General features: G+C 36.3%; 1 protein-coding gene across 1 annotated transcript in view; it reads left to right on the top strand.

Annotated features, from left to right (window-relative positions):
- The window catches only part of LOC107087930 (T-lymphoma invasion and metastasis-inducing protein 1-like), a 73,674-nt gene that overhangs the window by 46,368 nt on the left and 9,694 nt on the right, over positions 1 to 17,612 (top strand). The window contains exons 16-17 of the mRNA XM_015379785.1: positions 1,821 to 2,033; positions 3,198 to 3,331. Coding sequence (XP_015235271.1) covers positions 1,821 to 2,033; positions 3,198 to 3,331 — 347 coding nt within the window. The remainder of the gene's footprint in view (positions 1 to 1,820; positions 2,034 to 3,197; positions 3,332 to 17,612) is intronic.

The following is a 17,612-nucleotide window of genomic DNA, read 5'->3' as shown; positions in this document are numbered from 1 at the left end:
TATATATATATATATATATATATATTGTATATACATGTATCGTCAATCAATAACCCAAACATTTGACTAAACATTTTACTGTTCCGCTATATCCACTATATCTACAAACTTTGGACATCTTATTTCAAGGTCAATTCAATCAAATGAAACAGACCTGCCTGTACATGGCTGTCCACCAAAACTGGAAGAGAGGCAGCCTAAAGGGTAACTCCAACAAGCAGTAGAGATCCATGGCTCAGATGGGAATAATCTCTTACAATTATATTGTTTTAGCACTCCAGTAATCTGGTCCTATAGAAAACTGGAAGGAAGAAAATTGTTAAGTGTAGTCCTATTTTAATTTTCGAAAAAGCAAATATGTGGAAAAATTTTTGTATCCATAGAACTTCACTTGTCCCTTCCATTTGTATTAGTAGAAATGGTGCAGTTGGATCACACTCATTTGTAGTCCTGCTAGTGTGAATTGTTCCTTCTTAGTGTAAACATGATTATCACAATACTGTCTGAGATGCTGGGTAACTCAAAATCACCCCATTGCTCAATACAAGCATGAAATAGAACCTGATCGGTTCCTATGAGATCTTTTCTCAGTTGCTTATCTGGTCTTTCAGCAATGTTATAATGTTTTTGGGTAAACATATATTATTTTTATTCAAGCTTTATTGTTCTAAAATATAATTTTCATGTTTTTACAATATATCATTGCATTAGGGATATGTCTCTGCCTCTTTTTCTATGTCTGCTTCTGTCTCCTTGAACCCAAGTCGGCCTCGGTAGATGGCCGCTCACACTGAGCCTGGTTCTGCTGGAGGTTTCTTCCTGTTCAAAGGGAGTTTTTCCTCTCCACTGTCGCCACAAGCATGCTTAGTGTGAGGGATTGCTGAAGAGTTGAGTCGATGCAATCAGCTGGTTTTTCTTACATGGAAATCTTTAAATCAAATTGACTGCATGATCTGTTAGAACTGTAAAGTACCTTAAGATAATATGTTTTGTGAATGGGTGCTATATAATAAATATAATAATAATATAATAAACTAAATTGAATTGAGTTAGTCTAATGTGATGTTTATATTGTGAAACAATATAGAGAAAGTATATTTTTAGAAAAATAAATGTAGTTCCAGGCATTCAACATTTCTGCATGATTTAATGTGTTTGGGATTTGTGTTAATTATGATGAATGAACCCATTAACTAACAAATGTCTGTTCTGTCAACTGGATATGAATCCATTTGTGTAACTCAATTCAGCGTTAAGGGACAGGTAAGGTTGCTGTCAGACCACAGAACAGCTGTCACAACCAATCAGGTGGTGAGGCAGGCTGTTTGCGCCCTGATTCCTGTTTAACACCGCCAGGTGCAGTTGGTGAGAGAGAGGAGAAAGCATCAAACTGAAGATGCGTTCCAATGAAGTCAATAGATTCGCTTTCGTGCATACTGCCACACAGGCAACATATATAACAACATAAGAGGACAGAAATAGACATGTGCTGCACACTCCCCTCTAGATCCATCCAGTCTTGTTAGATCACTATTTGCCGCAAGCAAGAAAGGAAGCACGCAGCTTGGGAGGATACATTTTTAATGTATTGGAGCACATTAGAGTCCCAACATGCCTGATTGGTCTAAGAGCTGCTGTTAGGAAGTATGGTTGTGGGGCTCATTTGTACCCATTAACAAACAAAGACCACCCTTAGCTGATCATGATATTGTGGATAAGCCTAGCACCTTTCTTGAATTGTTTTCACCTTAAAAATAATTTATTTTTATTTTTATGAATTATTACTTTAATATTTGTTTTCCCTTTTACTGATTCATTAGGTTTGAAAGCAGGAGATGAGATTCAATACCTCAATGGTAAACCTGCCTCTGCCCTTCAGCTGGATGATTTGAGGGCAGCGTTTGGAGACCACATGCTTACTCTGGGTGTCAGCACCCTGCCCCAGTTGGACCCTAAAGTGCTGTGCTCCTGTCCGCCTCATCGCTCCGAAGGAGAACAAGACCCAACCACAGATATTTTTTCTCAGAGTCAAGGTTAGACTTCATCTTGTTTTTGTTGCGCTTCAGAATGAATGCAGCACCATGTAACCCCCTAACTCTGTATACACAGTTGGAAAGTGCATCACTGTCTGTAGGGTCTGCTATTTATGCATGGATGCCTTTGGATACCTAACCTGTAGGCAGCCTGCAGCCTTCTCCTGACCTGCTCCTTTTATTTGTGCAAGGGCACAATTTGTATTCATCTGAAATAGAGGGCTTGTAATGCTCAAGTTGACAAGCTTGCATTGTTTATACAGGGGCTCAGAGCTGTATGAATATTAATATAAATCCTTCAGCGGTGCAGAGCTGTCATCATAGAGGATGCACCATATGTTGAGGGTCATACGGGGAGTAAAACGTTTTTGAAGCCAGATGGAGGTCACTGATGATGCCGTGCTTGAACAGGAGGCTGAACATGAAATCGTCAAAATGAAGGAGACTTTAAATGACAGATTAGTCCTTAACATGGACTGAATAATGAATCGGACTATAAAACTACATTATTAGATCCACTCATGGAGGCTTTTAAGGACCTTGAGATCAAAAGACAGTGCTTTGTAAAAGTATTTATAAACCTTTGAGTTTTTATATATCATGTTAGCATAAAATGTAACCTTCCATTTTATTGGAAGATTATATGATAGACCAAAGGAAAGTAGTGTGGAAAAAATAAAGAGGGAAAAAAAAACATTTGATACATAAAAAATGTTTTCTTTTTTCTCTGCCATCCTCAGATAAAGTCTTGTGCCATTAAAAGCCTTCAGAAATCAACTTATAAGTAAAAAAATGATAAGCATAAAAAATAAATAAATAATGAAAGGGCATCAGAACTTTAAGCATTAAGACATGACTGTTTTATGTTTGCTTTTACTTGAAAGTCGAGGCAAGGAGAACATCACAGTAGGAGCTGAGCAGAAGCGTAGTCGCTTTGGAACTGATGCAGACGAACCTCATGACATGGCAGATATCAGAGCTGCTTTCCTTAAAGCATTCTTTTTCAAGAAAGTCCAGTTTAGGAGCAAGAGGGAACCTGGTTAGAGTTTTTCATGGATGGGTTGAGCTAAAAAAGAGGAAAACGGTTAAAATGCAAGCAATGCTTTAGAAATATATTTTTGACAAAAAGATACTTGCTCCAACATGTCTTTACTGACTTTGCAGAGAACATCCTGGATGAGGTGTCAGGTTTGACAGTGGATAGCCTTGATGAGAGTTTGGATGAGGGACCTCTATTAACCCCGCAGAGCCCCAGAGATCATCATGAAGACAGAACATTAATGGCCGCTGGACAGAAGGTAGGAAAGGGCATTTAGAGGCATTAAGAGCAGACAAAAGCATGCATAAAATCTATGCAGATTAAACAATATAAAAGAATATATTTTAACCCCCTGTCAAATGTATTGTTATACTGTACATTAGTTTTTTTTTTTTTTGTTCCTCTTGAAGTTTTGCATTCTCATAATTGAACTTCAGGATCTAACGCAAGTGTTTTGCACTATATGAATTATAGTTTATAAAAGTTTCTGCTCTCAATTGCTGGCCTTATTGAGTTGTTGGATATTGGAAAAATAAATGAAAAAGCTGATAATTACAACTAAAAAAAGGACAGAGTATTTTAATATACATCTAAACTGCCATTTGTTGTTCATGACCAAGGTAAATTTTACAACATGTGCATGTGGGAGATTTTGAGAAGTGGGTTTTACCATAAAAAAAGAAACAAATAAAATACCAAAGAGGCTGTGTTTTCATTGACATTGGTATGTCTGTTGTTTGCCATTTATGGATGGATTTTGCTGAAATTTTCAGAGAAGGTGCAACAAATTATTTTATTTTGGTTTTGATCCAGATCACTATATTGAAAAACTGCAATGACTAACACAGGCTAGCAATAAAGTTGATGTAAGGTTTTCTAAAATAATAATAATAATTAAAAAAAATATAGCACAAAAAAACTCTTGGCTCTATAAGAAAGTCAAATGTCATTGCTAACTCAAACAACCATCATATGCATCATCATTTCTTTTTCTTATCTTTATTAATCACTCCACTACATCTCATGTTTGTTTTTGCTTCAAAGTGCTTTCAAGTGCTTCAAAAATATTTCGTCATGTGAACCTGTCAGTGATTGTATGAGCAGGTGTTTATCTGGTATGATATCGGTGCGTGTGTGTTACCTGGAAAGACAGGTGAAAAAGAAGTGAGACAGCAGCATCACTTTCTAATTAACAGTGTGTCTGCTCCGATTAACGTCTGTGATGTGATGTCTGGAAGAGGATGTGTGCCAGCCAGTCTCCCTTGGATACGGTTGTCACTTCCTTTACCACAGCCGAGCCTGATATTCTGAAAGAGGAGCATTTTCTCTTTGTATTTGATGTTAAATCTTGATAGATGGGGAAGGAACAGCAGATATAGTGCTGGGCTCCATCCCAGATCTGTGTCAGTGAGCTTCAGTCATTTGAGGTCAGCGCCAGCCTCATTGCGGTCTAGGTTCTGTTGGATAGAAGTAGTTCTGTGACTCCGATGTGCCATTTCAGATTTAAAGCAAAGGAATAAATATTGTAATTTGGGACACTAGGCTGGTTATGTTTCATTTGTAGTTGATGTGAGGAAATGTTCTTAAACTTAAACTGGGTCAACATTTGAGCAAAGCTTCTGATTATAGATGTACACCTTTGCATGTTTTAATTTTCACACTTTCCTTTTATACTGCTGTGTTTTACGTACACTGATTAAAATAGTAACATCCATTAAAACCTAAAAAAATTGACCTTTGCTTTTTAATAGTTACCATATTTTCTGGAGTATAAAAGCCGCTACTTTTTCCCCTACGATTTGAACCATGCCTGCAAAAAGGTGCGGCTTTTCTGTTCTTTTTTCCTAACCGCCAGAGGGGGAAGTCAAAGTTGGAAATGATGAATAAGGGGCTAATTTTCATTTAACACAATAACATGCTAGCAGCAGGCACGACAGAGAAAAAATGTTCCAAATTCACACATTTTTACATTTATTGGCCGCATTAAAGCTGGGGAACCGATTAAGAGACTGGGTTGAACACCTACAGAGCTGAAATAAAGAGCTGATGAAGTCATTGATCTCTATTTATTCACATAATTGTTGGTAGGCCGAAAAATTTTAAAGTATATCGAAGGATACAAAAGATCCGACCTCTCCACTTTAAAAAACAAAATGCACATGCACAACCCTGTACCCCTTCCCTAGAGGGAACACCTTTAAACAGAGAGCATGCACAAGCCCATTTCTACATGTGCAAACTCTGTAATGTAATGCAATTACCATAATCAATACATGTATATTACATGTACATACTCGATTTAGCACTTTTGGCACATCATCAGATAGTGGGCGTGGGTGAGTTTGTGTGCATGGTTAATATTCGTAATATCTGACTATAGTATAATTATCCTCCATTTTGTTGTGAAGGATTGGGAAGATGTTATATTACATTATTTATAGACTTCATGGACTACTACTAACTATGCAATGTGATGTGTCTATATTTTACCATACAGTAATCTACTGATGCTGTGAAACAGCAAGTGTGTGTTAAAGTGATTAATCTATCTTTATTATAAAAGTCTTAACCCCCCCTAAAAATGAGAAAATTATTGTTCGATTCTGTATCGCATGTATTGTTTATATTCCGAACGGTCTAACTAGTCCAATACCAATATGGCAGGGAGCTAGTTTTCTTCTTCGTTATATGTAGAGCTCCCCCTACAGGTTTGGTGGGAGATAGTTCAGTAAATATCAGTGGTTTATAGCCCGGTGCTGCTTATATATGTACGTTTTGAGCCTTTTCAAATAATTTATAGTGAAGTGTGCTCTATAATTCAGAAAATATGGTATATGTTTTTTTCCTATATAATAAATGTCAGGCTCACGTATAGATGTTACATTATAGAAGTCACATTTTCTTTAACAGTTTTAACAAATTATAGTTAATTTATGCATCAATTTCTTGAACTTTAAATTCTTGCCTTCAAACCTGAGCACTCGTTCACTATTGTGCAAGACAAATGGAGAAAATTCTTTAGATGTGTAAAAGCTGGTAAAGGCTTCAGCTTTGTTTGCAGTGTAAGGTGGGTGTGTGGGGGGCTGGGAAATACTCAGAATGAAGAGAAATTAATTATGCTACAGTGTAATGGGGGATTAGGCACACCATGTTTAATATTACATATATCCAAGTCAAATACACTGAACATTATGAATATGATGTGGGAAACTATATGTAATGTTGCAGTATTTTTCTGGGAACTGTGCTCTTCATAGAGCTGAATATTTAAAGCCTGTTGCACTGTAAATAACCACAAATGATTTTTGTAGGCTAATATGAAGTGCTTATATATAGTTTTTTTTTAATTGTTTTTTTGGTTTTTATTATGAAATATTGCATCTCACCCAGAAAATAAAGACATATTTCTAGTTCCTGTCCAATCAGTGTTTTATTACAAAGGCCTGGCAGTCTGTGATCTCCGTCTCACCTTCCTGTCTCTCACCTCCTGCTTCAGTCTCACATGTCTGATCAGTGTTCTCATTTCCATCTGTTGCCTTTTTTAGACCCACATTTTTGTTTTGCATTTCCTCTGCATGTAGCTGTTTGATTTACTGCCCTAGTTTTTTACTTCCATAATTGAACACAATATGACCATGTCCCGTCTCAGACATGATGGCATTTTTTTCCTTCCTCCCTCTGATCAGCTAATCTTAAATGTGATGTCCTTTGTTTTGGATGCTTTTTCTTTCCTCTATGTCCTTCTATTTTTTCCTGATCTTGGGTTCCCTGCCCCACTAACCCCCCTGCCGTTCATTATCATAAACAATGTGAGTCTGCTCCTGGCGTTCAGACAGAACTTGCTCTCTTTAAGCTGTCCAGCCGGCTGTGAGGCTTGACCTTACCCTCAGCACTTGGATGCTTTTATTAATGGGATTCAGATTTGTCACACAGATATCCTGCAGACAGCCAAACCCATGGACTTTCATCATGTAATTTTTATAGTCCTTTTTTTTAGCCTCATGATGATTTCTCCTTTGTTTTGCTGTCTCTTTGAAAAAGCTGGGAAGTGCTGAGGATTGAGTCTTGCCTCATTTCAACCAATGCCTGCGGTCACATAGTGGCAGATGACTGAAGGAAAGAAAAAATAGACAAAGTGGGACAATTTTAATTATCCTCACACTCTAATTACTTCACTCCGGTGTTTCACATCATTTAGTAGAGATAAATGAGTGTCTGCTTAGCCAGAGGAAATGGAAATTTTCATTATTCTAGACAAAGCACACAACCACCTCCCCTGTATGGTAAACCAACTACGGAAAAAAAGGATTGCAATGATAATAAAAATATGTGTGATTTATTGGGGGTCTCCATGCTGTAGACAGCCTTAATGCTGTTTGCCAGTGATCATTTTTAAAATCATAGCTGTGAATGTGGGTGCATGAAATAAAAAATATAATGGTCATTCTTCAGGAGCCAGTTGTCATCAATGTTACTAATACGGTTGAAATATAATATATAGTTCAACCAAATATATATAATTTATTGTATGTTTTAAGCTCTTGAACTATCCCTGGTTTGATGAGTGTGGCTTACAGACAAAAAAACCCCCAGAGTTCAAGCTTTTAGAAAACGAAACACTAACTATAGTTGGCTGGAGGAAATGATACGGTCTGTCAGGGATCCCCTGGACAGAAACACCTTCTAGTCAACAGGTTAACTATGTAGTCTACTCAACTCTATAGTATTTTATAATCAAATTTTAGACCATTTGTCTGACATCTTGACAACCTCTGTTTGAGTTATTAACAGGAGCCTCTTCCTAAATACAATAGAAAGTTTAAAAATCAAATCAAACTGTTGAAATGTCCAGTCAGAGTGAAATGAAATTGCTTAATGTTTTTACTATATTTTAGTAATTTTACTTTATTTTAATATGTTTTGTCTCAGTAAACTGACACTAACTGACGGGAAAAGGTGTTGGATCATGTTTCTTTCCTTATCTGTGTCGGAAGTCATGTAAACTTCTTTTCCCCCTGATTGTGACAAACTTTTATCCAGAAGTCTTACACATCTTTTTAATCAGGAAAACAAGACATTATAAGCTATTATCAAGAATATTGTTATACATCTATATTCTGTTCTATTCTGTTCTGTTTTTTCCTATTCTATTCTATTCTATTCTATTCTATTCTATTCTATTCTATTCTATTCTATTCTATTCTATTGATTCAGGCTGAAAGGTTGCTGTAATTCCATTATGCCCAGCAGATGGTGCAATAAGATCATTATTCTAGCCTAAGAGAACGTTTTCAGGATTAATGAGTATTCAAAAAGGCAATGTTTGTTTTGATATCAGATAATTTACACATTTAAAATTTCATAAAAAATAAGTTCATTAAGGCAAAATTAGGAAAAAAAATATGAATACTTTTCTCCTACAGATGCTACTCCAAAGTAATATAGAGAATAGCATGGTTTCACTTCTCCCACATGACTTATGTTCCAGGCGGAAGTGTGCCTTCATAAGTGTGCTCCCTGCAAAGCAACAGCTATTAATCCACGTTTATAGATTTGTGAGGACCTGTTAACACCGTCCTTCCCTTAAGATTAAATGATTAAAATCTCTGCTTCCTAACCTTCCTTGTAGGGATTTATGGAACTGTATATATTTTTGCTTCTGATTTCACATGAAACTGCTTAAGACTCATCCCCTCTGCTTTCTGATCACGGTACCAACGTGTTTTCGCTGAAAATGACAAGTACATTCTTGTTCTAACATTGGCAGGAAAAGACAAGCAGTTTAAAATCTGTGCTCAGACCTACATTGAGTTTGTCGTGTCTAAAGCTGCTAAGGAAAAGTTTGTGTAAAGGCAATAGAGGTTTTTAAACAGGTCATTACAAATGGATCTGTTAGTGTTCCGCCTGTCAGGATGGGAACATGTTTTTGCTGATCCTTCTCTTAAAAGTTTGCTGTTTCAGCTGATGGGTGTGGGAACAGGTTTCTGCTGACTTGCTCCACCCCTTGAGCTACCCATTTCTTCCTCTCTGAGTATATTGAAAGTACAGTAAGGGATGCCGTACATTAAGTAACGGTGTCTTTGGGATTATGCCCTGCTTGTGTTGGATTAACCATAAAAAGGTATTTTATTTTATTTTACTTTAACAACTTTCTGCTTGGCTGTGTATTTTAAATTCAGAGGTTTTGTTGAATGTTGATAGGCTTCTTATTCAGTATTTGCAAGTGTTTCTTAAAATTATATTTGTAGATAAGAAAAGATTATTTAAGAACATTGTGTTTAATGCTTTTTATAAAACCTTGCAGTTAATATGGAATTATGCTATTGTTTAGAATTCTAAAGGACATTTGGTTTGAGGCACTTGGTCATAATATGCAAAAACACTATTTTTTTTAACTTAAGTAATAGAAAACAGCAGTTTTATAACATACACTGGCTCTGTTTTTAAAATCCCTTCTGACTCATCTGCAAAACAGTGGATTTAAGTTACAGTTGTTTGTCTTGTAAGTTGTGTAGAAGGAAAAGCACATTGTTTTTTAATGTGTAATCAAACAATTTATTTGAGGAATGCTGTGGACTTTTTAAAGTGAGGTTCTCTAAAGCTTTGCCTTTACGTCTTTGCTTATAGACAGACTGGATTTAGCTTTACTAAGTCTGGTAGAAGGCTAAAAGAACCACATTTGAGTTTTGTCAAAATATAAATCAACTCAAACTACAAATGTTTATCTCTGCAGGATATATTTCTCATTGAGGAGCTTCATATATCTACTCCTTCAAAAGAAAATCAAGTTGTCTTCATGATTGATTTTGGTGCAGGACACGTGAAGCCAAAAAGGTTGGATAATTAGAAATATGAAAAAGGTAAAAACTTAGAGGGAAGCACAAAGAGAAAAGAACAACCTGAGTTGCAAGCAGAACAACAGGGAGAATTATTGGTGTCCACAGCGTGTGAAAGGCGAAGATCCAGCAAAGATAAACCTACATACGAATAGAAGTGAGGAGAAGGACATCAGAGGCTGCTGGGATAATCAAAGGACAACAGGAAACAGCTGAGGCAGAAGGTACTGTAAGTGAGAAGGCTAAGCAAATAGTAATTAATACAGAGGAGCTGAATTTACACACAGAAACATTTAACTGAAAGGAAAAGCCCAATACTAACCTAAGCAAAATAGGCTAGAACTGTAGTTCTCAGACTTATTCCTCAAGTACCACTGCTCTGCATATTTTAGATGTCTCTGTATTGCAGCATAACTTAATCAAATAATTGCTTGACATCCATAGCAGCTATCATGTACCACTGAAGCCTGTTTTTCCATTCTTTTTTCATAAGTCAGGTGTGTGGCTGAAAGCTAAAACATGCAGGGTGGTTGTATTGAGGAACTAGATTGACAACCACTATGTTGAAGATAGAGGAAACTGAACACATGATTAAACATACAGAAACACGCTGATATGGCAGCACCTTAGAGGTAAACTTAAATATACAGAAATGAAAAAAAAAAACATGAGCAGTGAGCAGTGACCAAACAAACGCAACCTGATACCCAAGAATCCTTCGTGTTCTGTTGATTCCCTAGCAGAACAAGTTCCTTGTTGCTAAGTTAATACATTGTTCGAGATTTTTGCATTTGAAAAAGCTGTAAATCTTTATTAGTAATTTTCTTTAATGGTTTGCCTTGATGAAACACAGAGAAATCCACCATTATTGGCTGATATTAATAATGCAGGACCCTAGAAAAACAAAACACAGAGTGAGCAAACAAACACAAGTATGAAAGCCAATTCTAAAGGATTATGACATAAGTGTGCTGTTATTTCCCTGTTACAATGTTAAAGTTATATCAACAGACTATTATTAAACGAATATTATGTTAGCTATTAAAACAGCTGTAAATCTATATTTGTGAATTAATTCATTATTTACCTTCATGTAATAGAAAGAATGGTTATTATCTCATATAATGATAGCTAGCACCAAAAATATTAGCAACTTCCTTTGGTTTTCTGGCATGCAGCAATAACACGCTCTAGTTTGGGGTTTTTCGTAATATTCTGTATTTTATGACAAATCTTTTTTGCAAAATCCTCTTAAGAGGTAACATTCTAAAGATCACAATATGTCTATGTCAATTGCTGGCAAACTGAAGGCGCTGTGAACATTTGTAAACACAACACAGTGTGTGTGTGTGTGAAGCAAAACTGTAAGAGGCAGGTATTGAGAAAAGATTCACACAAACATTGCATGATTTCAAAAGATTATATTGGTGCTGCAAGCATTAATCATACTTCAGCCTGGAAAGTCTGAAAAGTTCAGTAACTGGACGTCAACGAGTGGACATGAAGTTTTCTAGAAGACTTTTTGCATCTCATTCTTCAGGTGACCTCCTTGGTCAATCCATTAGGAGGGCTCATAGCCACCTTAGTTCCCCCTAATTCTTTGTTACCCCGACAGTATATTACCCTCAGTGCTACCCACCACTAGTTAGAACTGAAGAAGGCTCTGGGATTAGAGGTAAAACGTCTTCTAGAAAATTTCACATCCAGTTGCCTAAACTGAACCTTTCAAGCATGACCATGACCTGGATGACCGAGAATCTTTACAGACATGTTACTTGAGTAAGACCAATTACACACTTACACTAGGTGTTCTTGTTAAACATTATTTGTAATATAATAGAGAAAGGTGGACCTGTAATTCAACTTACCTTGTCGCACAATTGAAAGCAAGCAAGATATGTCTTTAGTTTTGTTTGTTTTTTGTATCATAATCATCATGCTATGCACTGCTGCATTTTTTGCACCTCTAACAACTAGAAAGAAGTTTCTGAGGCTCAGCTTCCTGTTTGTGTATTTAATCCTTTGAAGCCTGTTGTTGCAAATATGCTACAAACCCTTTATATTACGTACACAACCAAGATTGCATGTGCATCCCCCCAGTGCCAGTTCAGTTTAGACCTAGGAACCTTTGGAAAACTTTTTGTCTCTGTTACAGCTGGTCCCTAATGGTGTATGTTATCATGGACTGTTATAAAAGAAGAAAAGAAATTTATAATATACCTACATATCTATTTATTTTGAAAATACATAGAATGTTTAGAAATTTTAATGGATCAACTACTGAAAGGCAAAAAAACTTCTGCTTACTTGCTCTCTCTTTCATGCAAATGTATTCCTCAAGGGGATAAAATCCACCTATTATATAGTACTTGAATAAATTATATATGATGTTATGATACTCTATTTCATCTGACAGCTAAGTTTAAAGGTGAATTTTTGAAAAGACCCGCCCTCTCCTCTTAAAAAAAAAATGCACATGCACAACCCTGTACCCGCTCCCATTTCTCCACGTGCATGCTCTGCTTAAAAACTGCTGTTTGCATCGCCCATACATGCTTACTTTCCAAAAGAAGATTTGCAATTTTTCCATGTCAGACTCACCACCGGTAAGATAGCTATCTTGAGACGAGCACGTAGGGCGGCCTTGCGTAAATATATCACCAGAATGATGACGATTAGGAGGACCACGCATTTTTATGATCCACCCAGAAGAAGAACGTCCTCCACTATACCTTTAACTTTTAAACCTTAAATTGCAAAGCGTAGTATTACACTTCAGGTTTCATGGTTGTGATAATTCCCACAGTAGTTATGTTCCTCACATGTCAGGTAGTCACACTACCCTGTACTGACTCATTAATAGAGTCATGTTTTACCGCAGAGTTGAATTCCAATGGAAAATTCACATGTCTCTTTCTCTCTAAGCTGTGATGTAAGCAGCTGTCTCCTGTTGATGTGTATGAGGCTATGCCTCTCCTCACCTCCCAAGCTCTCCTCCCACTATCCTCCTCCCTGCTATTCTGCAAGAGGGTGTGATGTTCACTCTCTTAACATTGTAATCTGTGCTGCTGCTTCTAATGTTTTGGATCACCTTGAAGGAGAAAGGGAGAAGCGATGTGAAAGGATGGAGAGGAAGAGTGGAATCAGAGGGATGACAGTTGAGCCTGTGTCAGTCGGGATTTGGCCACTGATTGGATGGATGCTGTAGGATAAGATGACATGAGAACTCTGTTGTTCATTGTGGTCTGTGTAACTGACCTATTTGTTCAGCAACAGATCGGATTGAGAAAAAGCAGGCCCATAGATTTATGCCATGTTTTGTATTATTAGTTTTACAATACGAAATATGTTGATTGCTGTGGAATATTTTTTGGAAGAGCTTGTTGGAACTGATCAGTGCAGAGGACTTAATGTTAGGTAGACTCCAATTTACGAAGAAAGAATGCTGGAAAAAGGGAAGATAAAACCTTTTTGACCTTCCAGGATGTCGGCTTTTAAGAGGAGCAGGAAATCTAAACCTTCAACCGACTCCATTTATGACGTTTTCCAGCTGGTGAGCATCAGAGTCCATGAAAGTTTGTCTGTGTCTGATAGCTTGTGATGTGGAGTTGAGCCGACATAGTTCAATGATTATGTAAGCGTTTGTACCCATACTGGTAAGCTTATCCTTGGCATCTGTTCCCTTTGGAATCTACCATCCAAGTATCGATCCATGCCCGGTTTCCCTGCAGGGTTAATGGGTGTGTGTGCATGCATCCTTCACCTCCCATGATAGAAGATAATTTATGTATTTTAACATCAGTAGTGAGAGGATTGTTTTATGACCACATGTTGATTTTGTTTACATTTTTATTATTATTGTTTTGTATTAGATTTCATTTTATTTGTATTCCAGATGTCTTGTATTTTAGTATTTCTTCTGAAAAGCACCTTGTGATTTTCTCTTGCCTGTGAAAAGCGCTACAGAAATAAACTTTACTTACTTATTAATATAAGTCTGAGATTATGGAATATTAGGTGTTTCTGTTGTGAAGCAAATGTTTTCTAAATTCAACCTGTGACCTCAAGTAATGTCAGAACCATGTCTCAGAAACCAGAACCTTGGACCCAGAATTCAGGCAGACAGACTGAAGTGATTTCTGATAGTATTTATTGAGTGCTTGACGAATCTGCGACTCAGCAGCTAGAACAAAAAGGCCGCTATCTCTCTAGAGGGGAAAACACAGATTAGTGACCACAAAACTCTGACGGAGGGTGATAACAAGCATGTGAGTGACAAACCTGGTTTTAAAGTTCAGTCTGAGCCCAGAGGAAGGAGTGGAATCCAGCCGGATGATTATTCACAGCAGGAGACAGACGGCACTCAGAGAGTTCCAGGAGCCGAAGCAAAGAAAGCTGCAGAGCCAGCTGATGAGCAAAGCCAGCAGATGAGGGAGAGCAGGAGTTTCCAGAAGGAGAAGTCAAATCAGAGGTCTGAAGAGGTACTGTAAGGAAATCCAAGCTTGGGTCAGAAGACAGATCCAAGGTCGTAAGCAGGCCTGATCCAGCAGGGGTCCGGAGACAGATCAGGCAAACAGATCAAAACAGGGGCAGGCAAGCTCAGAGGTCCAAGGGCAGAAACTAGTCAGGTTATCAGAACAAACAAACTGGGTATGCTAGAGAACTCTCATCTACGACTCGAAAAATCTGGCACTGATGGCTGGGACCAAACTGTTTAAGTAGAAGGTGGAAGGAATGAACCAATAATACAGTCATCAGTGCCAAGATCATGACAGTTACACCTCATTTTTGAGCGACAAGCCTGTTATCTTTGTAAGTAGGAGGGAAAATGATATAAGGTTAAAGCAATGCAATAAATTATGAATTACATCATATTTATTATCCTCAAATGAGTTATTGGCTCCAAGCATTAATTTGAATTTTATGAAATAATTCAAATCTCAATTCTTCGGAAATTATTTTTCCTCTACATTACTAATCATATTATTGATGTTTTAAATGTGGAATGAATGGCTTAGTCATTAGAAAACTTTACTTAGAGCTGTATCAATTATTATTAACCTTGTTGAGGTATTTTTGGATTTTTTATTGTGGTACTTTACTACTACATGCATTCGTTCTTTTTGTGGCCTAAATCTGTGCTTCTTGACTCCATGTAAAGGTCCACAGCATCCTGTATGGAAAAGTGCAGTGTTGCATAACTGATTTGAATACCACAATGAAAAATTGTTTTGTCCTGCTGCAGCCTTAAAGGAGACAAGCCGTGTAATTGGCAGAGACGAAACCTGTCTCAGCTGTCTCCAAGTCATTCAGTCAGAAAACAAACAAGTAGGGTGCACAACTCTCAGTTATGGAAATAAAAAATATCACCAGAGTATGTTGTGTAATAATAGGGCATTTTATATGGTCTACATCTACAGATAAAGTTTTATAAATAACACTAACAGCTAATCATACCAAACTAAGGAGGGGCAAAAATTAGGATTGTCTTTACTTGGAGGAAATTTATTAAGCGACTCACTTGTTTTTGTAACTTGGGGTGGGATGTTGTGTGAGTATTTATTTTTATTTTTTAAATTATTTGAACAGCTTTTAATTTGTTTTGTGACAGAATTGAATTTATCTATGACGTTTCTTCTTTAAGGCTGTTACACATTTTAACATATAAAGAATAATGTTTTATTGATGGTAAAAATGCAATCAAAATTTTAATTAATTTTGCACTACCTTTGTTTAAATACATAAACTATTGTATATTGAAACTATGGCTCTTACATTTTCCGTATTTTTTTATGTTTAGTGATATAAGCCAAATTTTACAAATTAGAAACTCAGTAATAAGAAAAATATTTTAAGTGTTGGGATGATTGGAAGAAGAAATTAAATTAATAAAAGATGTTTATGCATATAAACTCCATGGAAACCTTTAAGATAAGCACTATTTTTATGTCCAAGGAAGACAGACAGAGCATAAAATGAAGGAAGCCCTCAAGGTTTAAACTGCTTAATCTGAATAAGTTCTATATGTTGTTTTGTAGCATTTAAATATATATATATATATATATATATATATATATATATATATATATATATAATTTTTTTGTAAACCATTAAAATAGAATCTAGGAGGAAAAGTCTACTTTTTCTTTATTTTATGTACAGTCCATGATTTAGAGGTCATTAAAAACTTAAAATGTAACTTTAATTTTAAAAAGTGCCTTTAAACATTACAGAAAATGATCATTTCAGGGTCTAGAACTAGCAACTATTGTGCAAGGTAGGCTGTTCAGAGAGGAGCTTTGTTATTACACACTATTGTTATGAAAGTTGATAGGAGGCTGCAGATTCATTCTTGCATTAATGTTTTACCTAGACGCCCTTAAGCCTGTGAAGGGAACATCTGTGGGTAAAACATCTTTCTGATGAATCTCAGGCATTCCTTTGATCATCTTTTCCTATGTTGTAAAGAACCATTTTTATTTATAAAGGATTACTGGGCTTTATGCTGGAATGAAATGTCAGCTAAATATCCCTTAATAGAGAGAAAAGCGGCTTTTCTTTATTTGTGGGGATAAGGCTTCTTAAACTGGACAAGTTGACTCATGTATGGAATTTTTCTAAGTATGAGTCTCTTGGCAAGATTTCACAACTGCAGTATATGTACGGCCACATTCTCTGTCAAAAATATTCATCCACCTTGAACTTTTGCACGTCTTGTCATGATGCATTCAGAACCTCCAGTGTAGTTTAGTGAGGTTTTTATAGACCTGGCCAACAATATGTAGCACAGGGTTATCGAAGTGACACACAAGGATGCATGTTTTTATTTGTTTTTTTTTTATTTGTTTTTTAATTTTTTTATTAAATAAAATCTAAAAAGTGTGGTCTATTTGTACGTATATTATGTAGTTAGATTTTTTGACCACAGGGTGGCAGTGTAGAGCCAGAGGAAATGTGTGTGTTTACCTTTTCTTTACCTGTGATTAGTGTCAGCAGGACACCTGTTTGATTCTGCTTGGTCTCGGTTTGCTCATTGTTTGGTGCCACAGAGATGCTTTTGTCATGTAGGTTTTATTTAGCTTAGAAAATTCTGAATTTTTTTGTTTAATTTTTACAGCTTTTAATTTTCTGAAAGATTGTCTGTGTTATTTGTTAATTTGAATATAATGTAGTTAAAATCATAAGTTGTTTAAGGTACTTAGTATTAGGATTATTGTGTACTGAAGCAAAAATTCCAACTTACATGTTGACTGCTTAATGTCATCAAACTTTTCGATAAACCAAAGAAGACAAAATATGTGTTGCTGAGTGCCCTGTGTTTGGAGAAGAAAAAGAGAAAATAATTCAGCAAGTACGCCATCCTGTTATTAATCCTTAAATTAAGGTAGAAATAGACATGACAAGTGGACGATTCCTTAAAGTCAAGAAAGTTAAGAAATATGTCAGAAAATAGAGGGCGATCAGTTCAGCTACATTCTAAAGGTTTGGATTAAAGCACATTAGGTTGGAACTCATGTCCCCCAAAAAACTCCAAAACAAGTCTAAAGATGAATCTGTGGTAAGAGTGTAAGTTACATTTTTGTATATGTTCTACTCTGTTCAAACTGACACTTTTTGTCTATCTAAAAAAAAAAAAAAGGTTCAAATACATGGTTCTACATGTTATTTAATTAAGAGGACTGAATACAGATCTGCCTAATTATG

Source organism: Cyprinodon variegatus, unplaced genomic scaffold, assembly GCF_000732505.1.
Source record: "Cyprinodon variegatus isolate N-32 unplaced genomic scaffold, C_variegatus-1.0 Scaffold199, whole genome shotgun sequence".
Taxonomy (NCBI): Eukaryota; Metazoa; Chordata; class Actinopteri; order Cyprinodontiformes; family Cyprinodontidae; genus Cyprinodon; species Cyprinodon variegatus.
The sequence above is the reverse complement of the archived record's forward strand: the minus strand, read 5'-3'. Positions and strand labels throughout refer to the sequence as shown.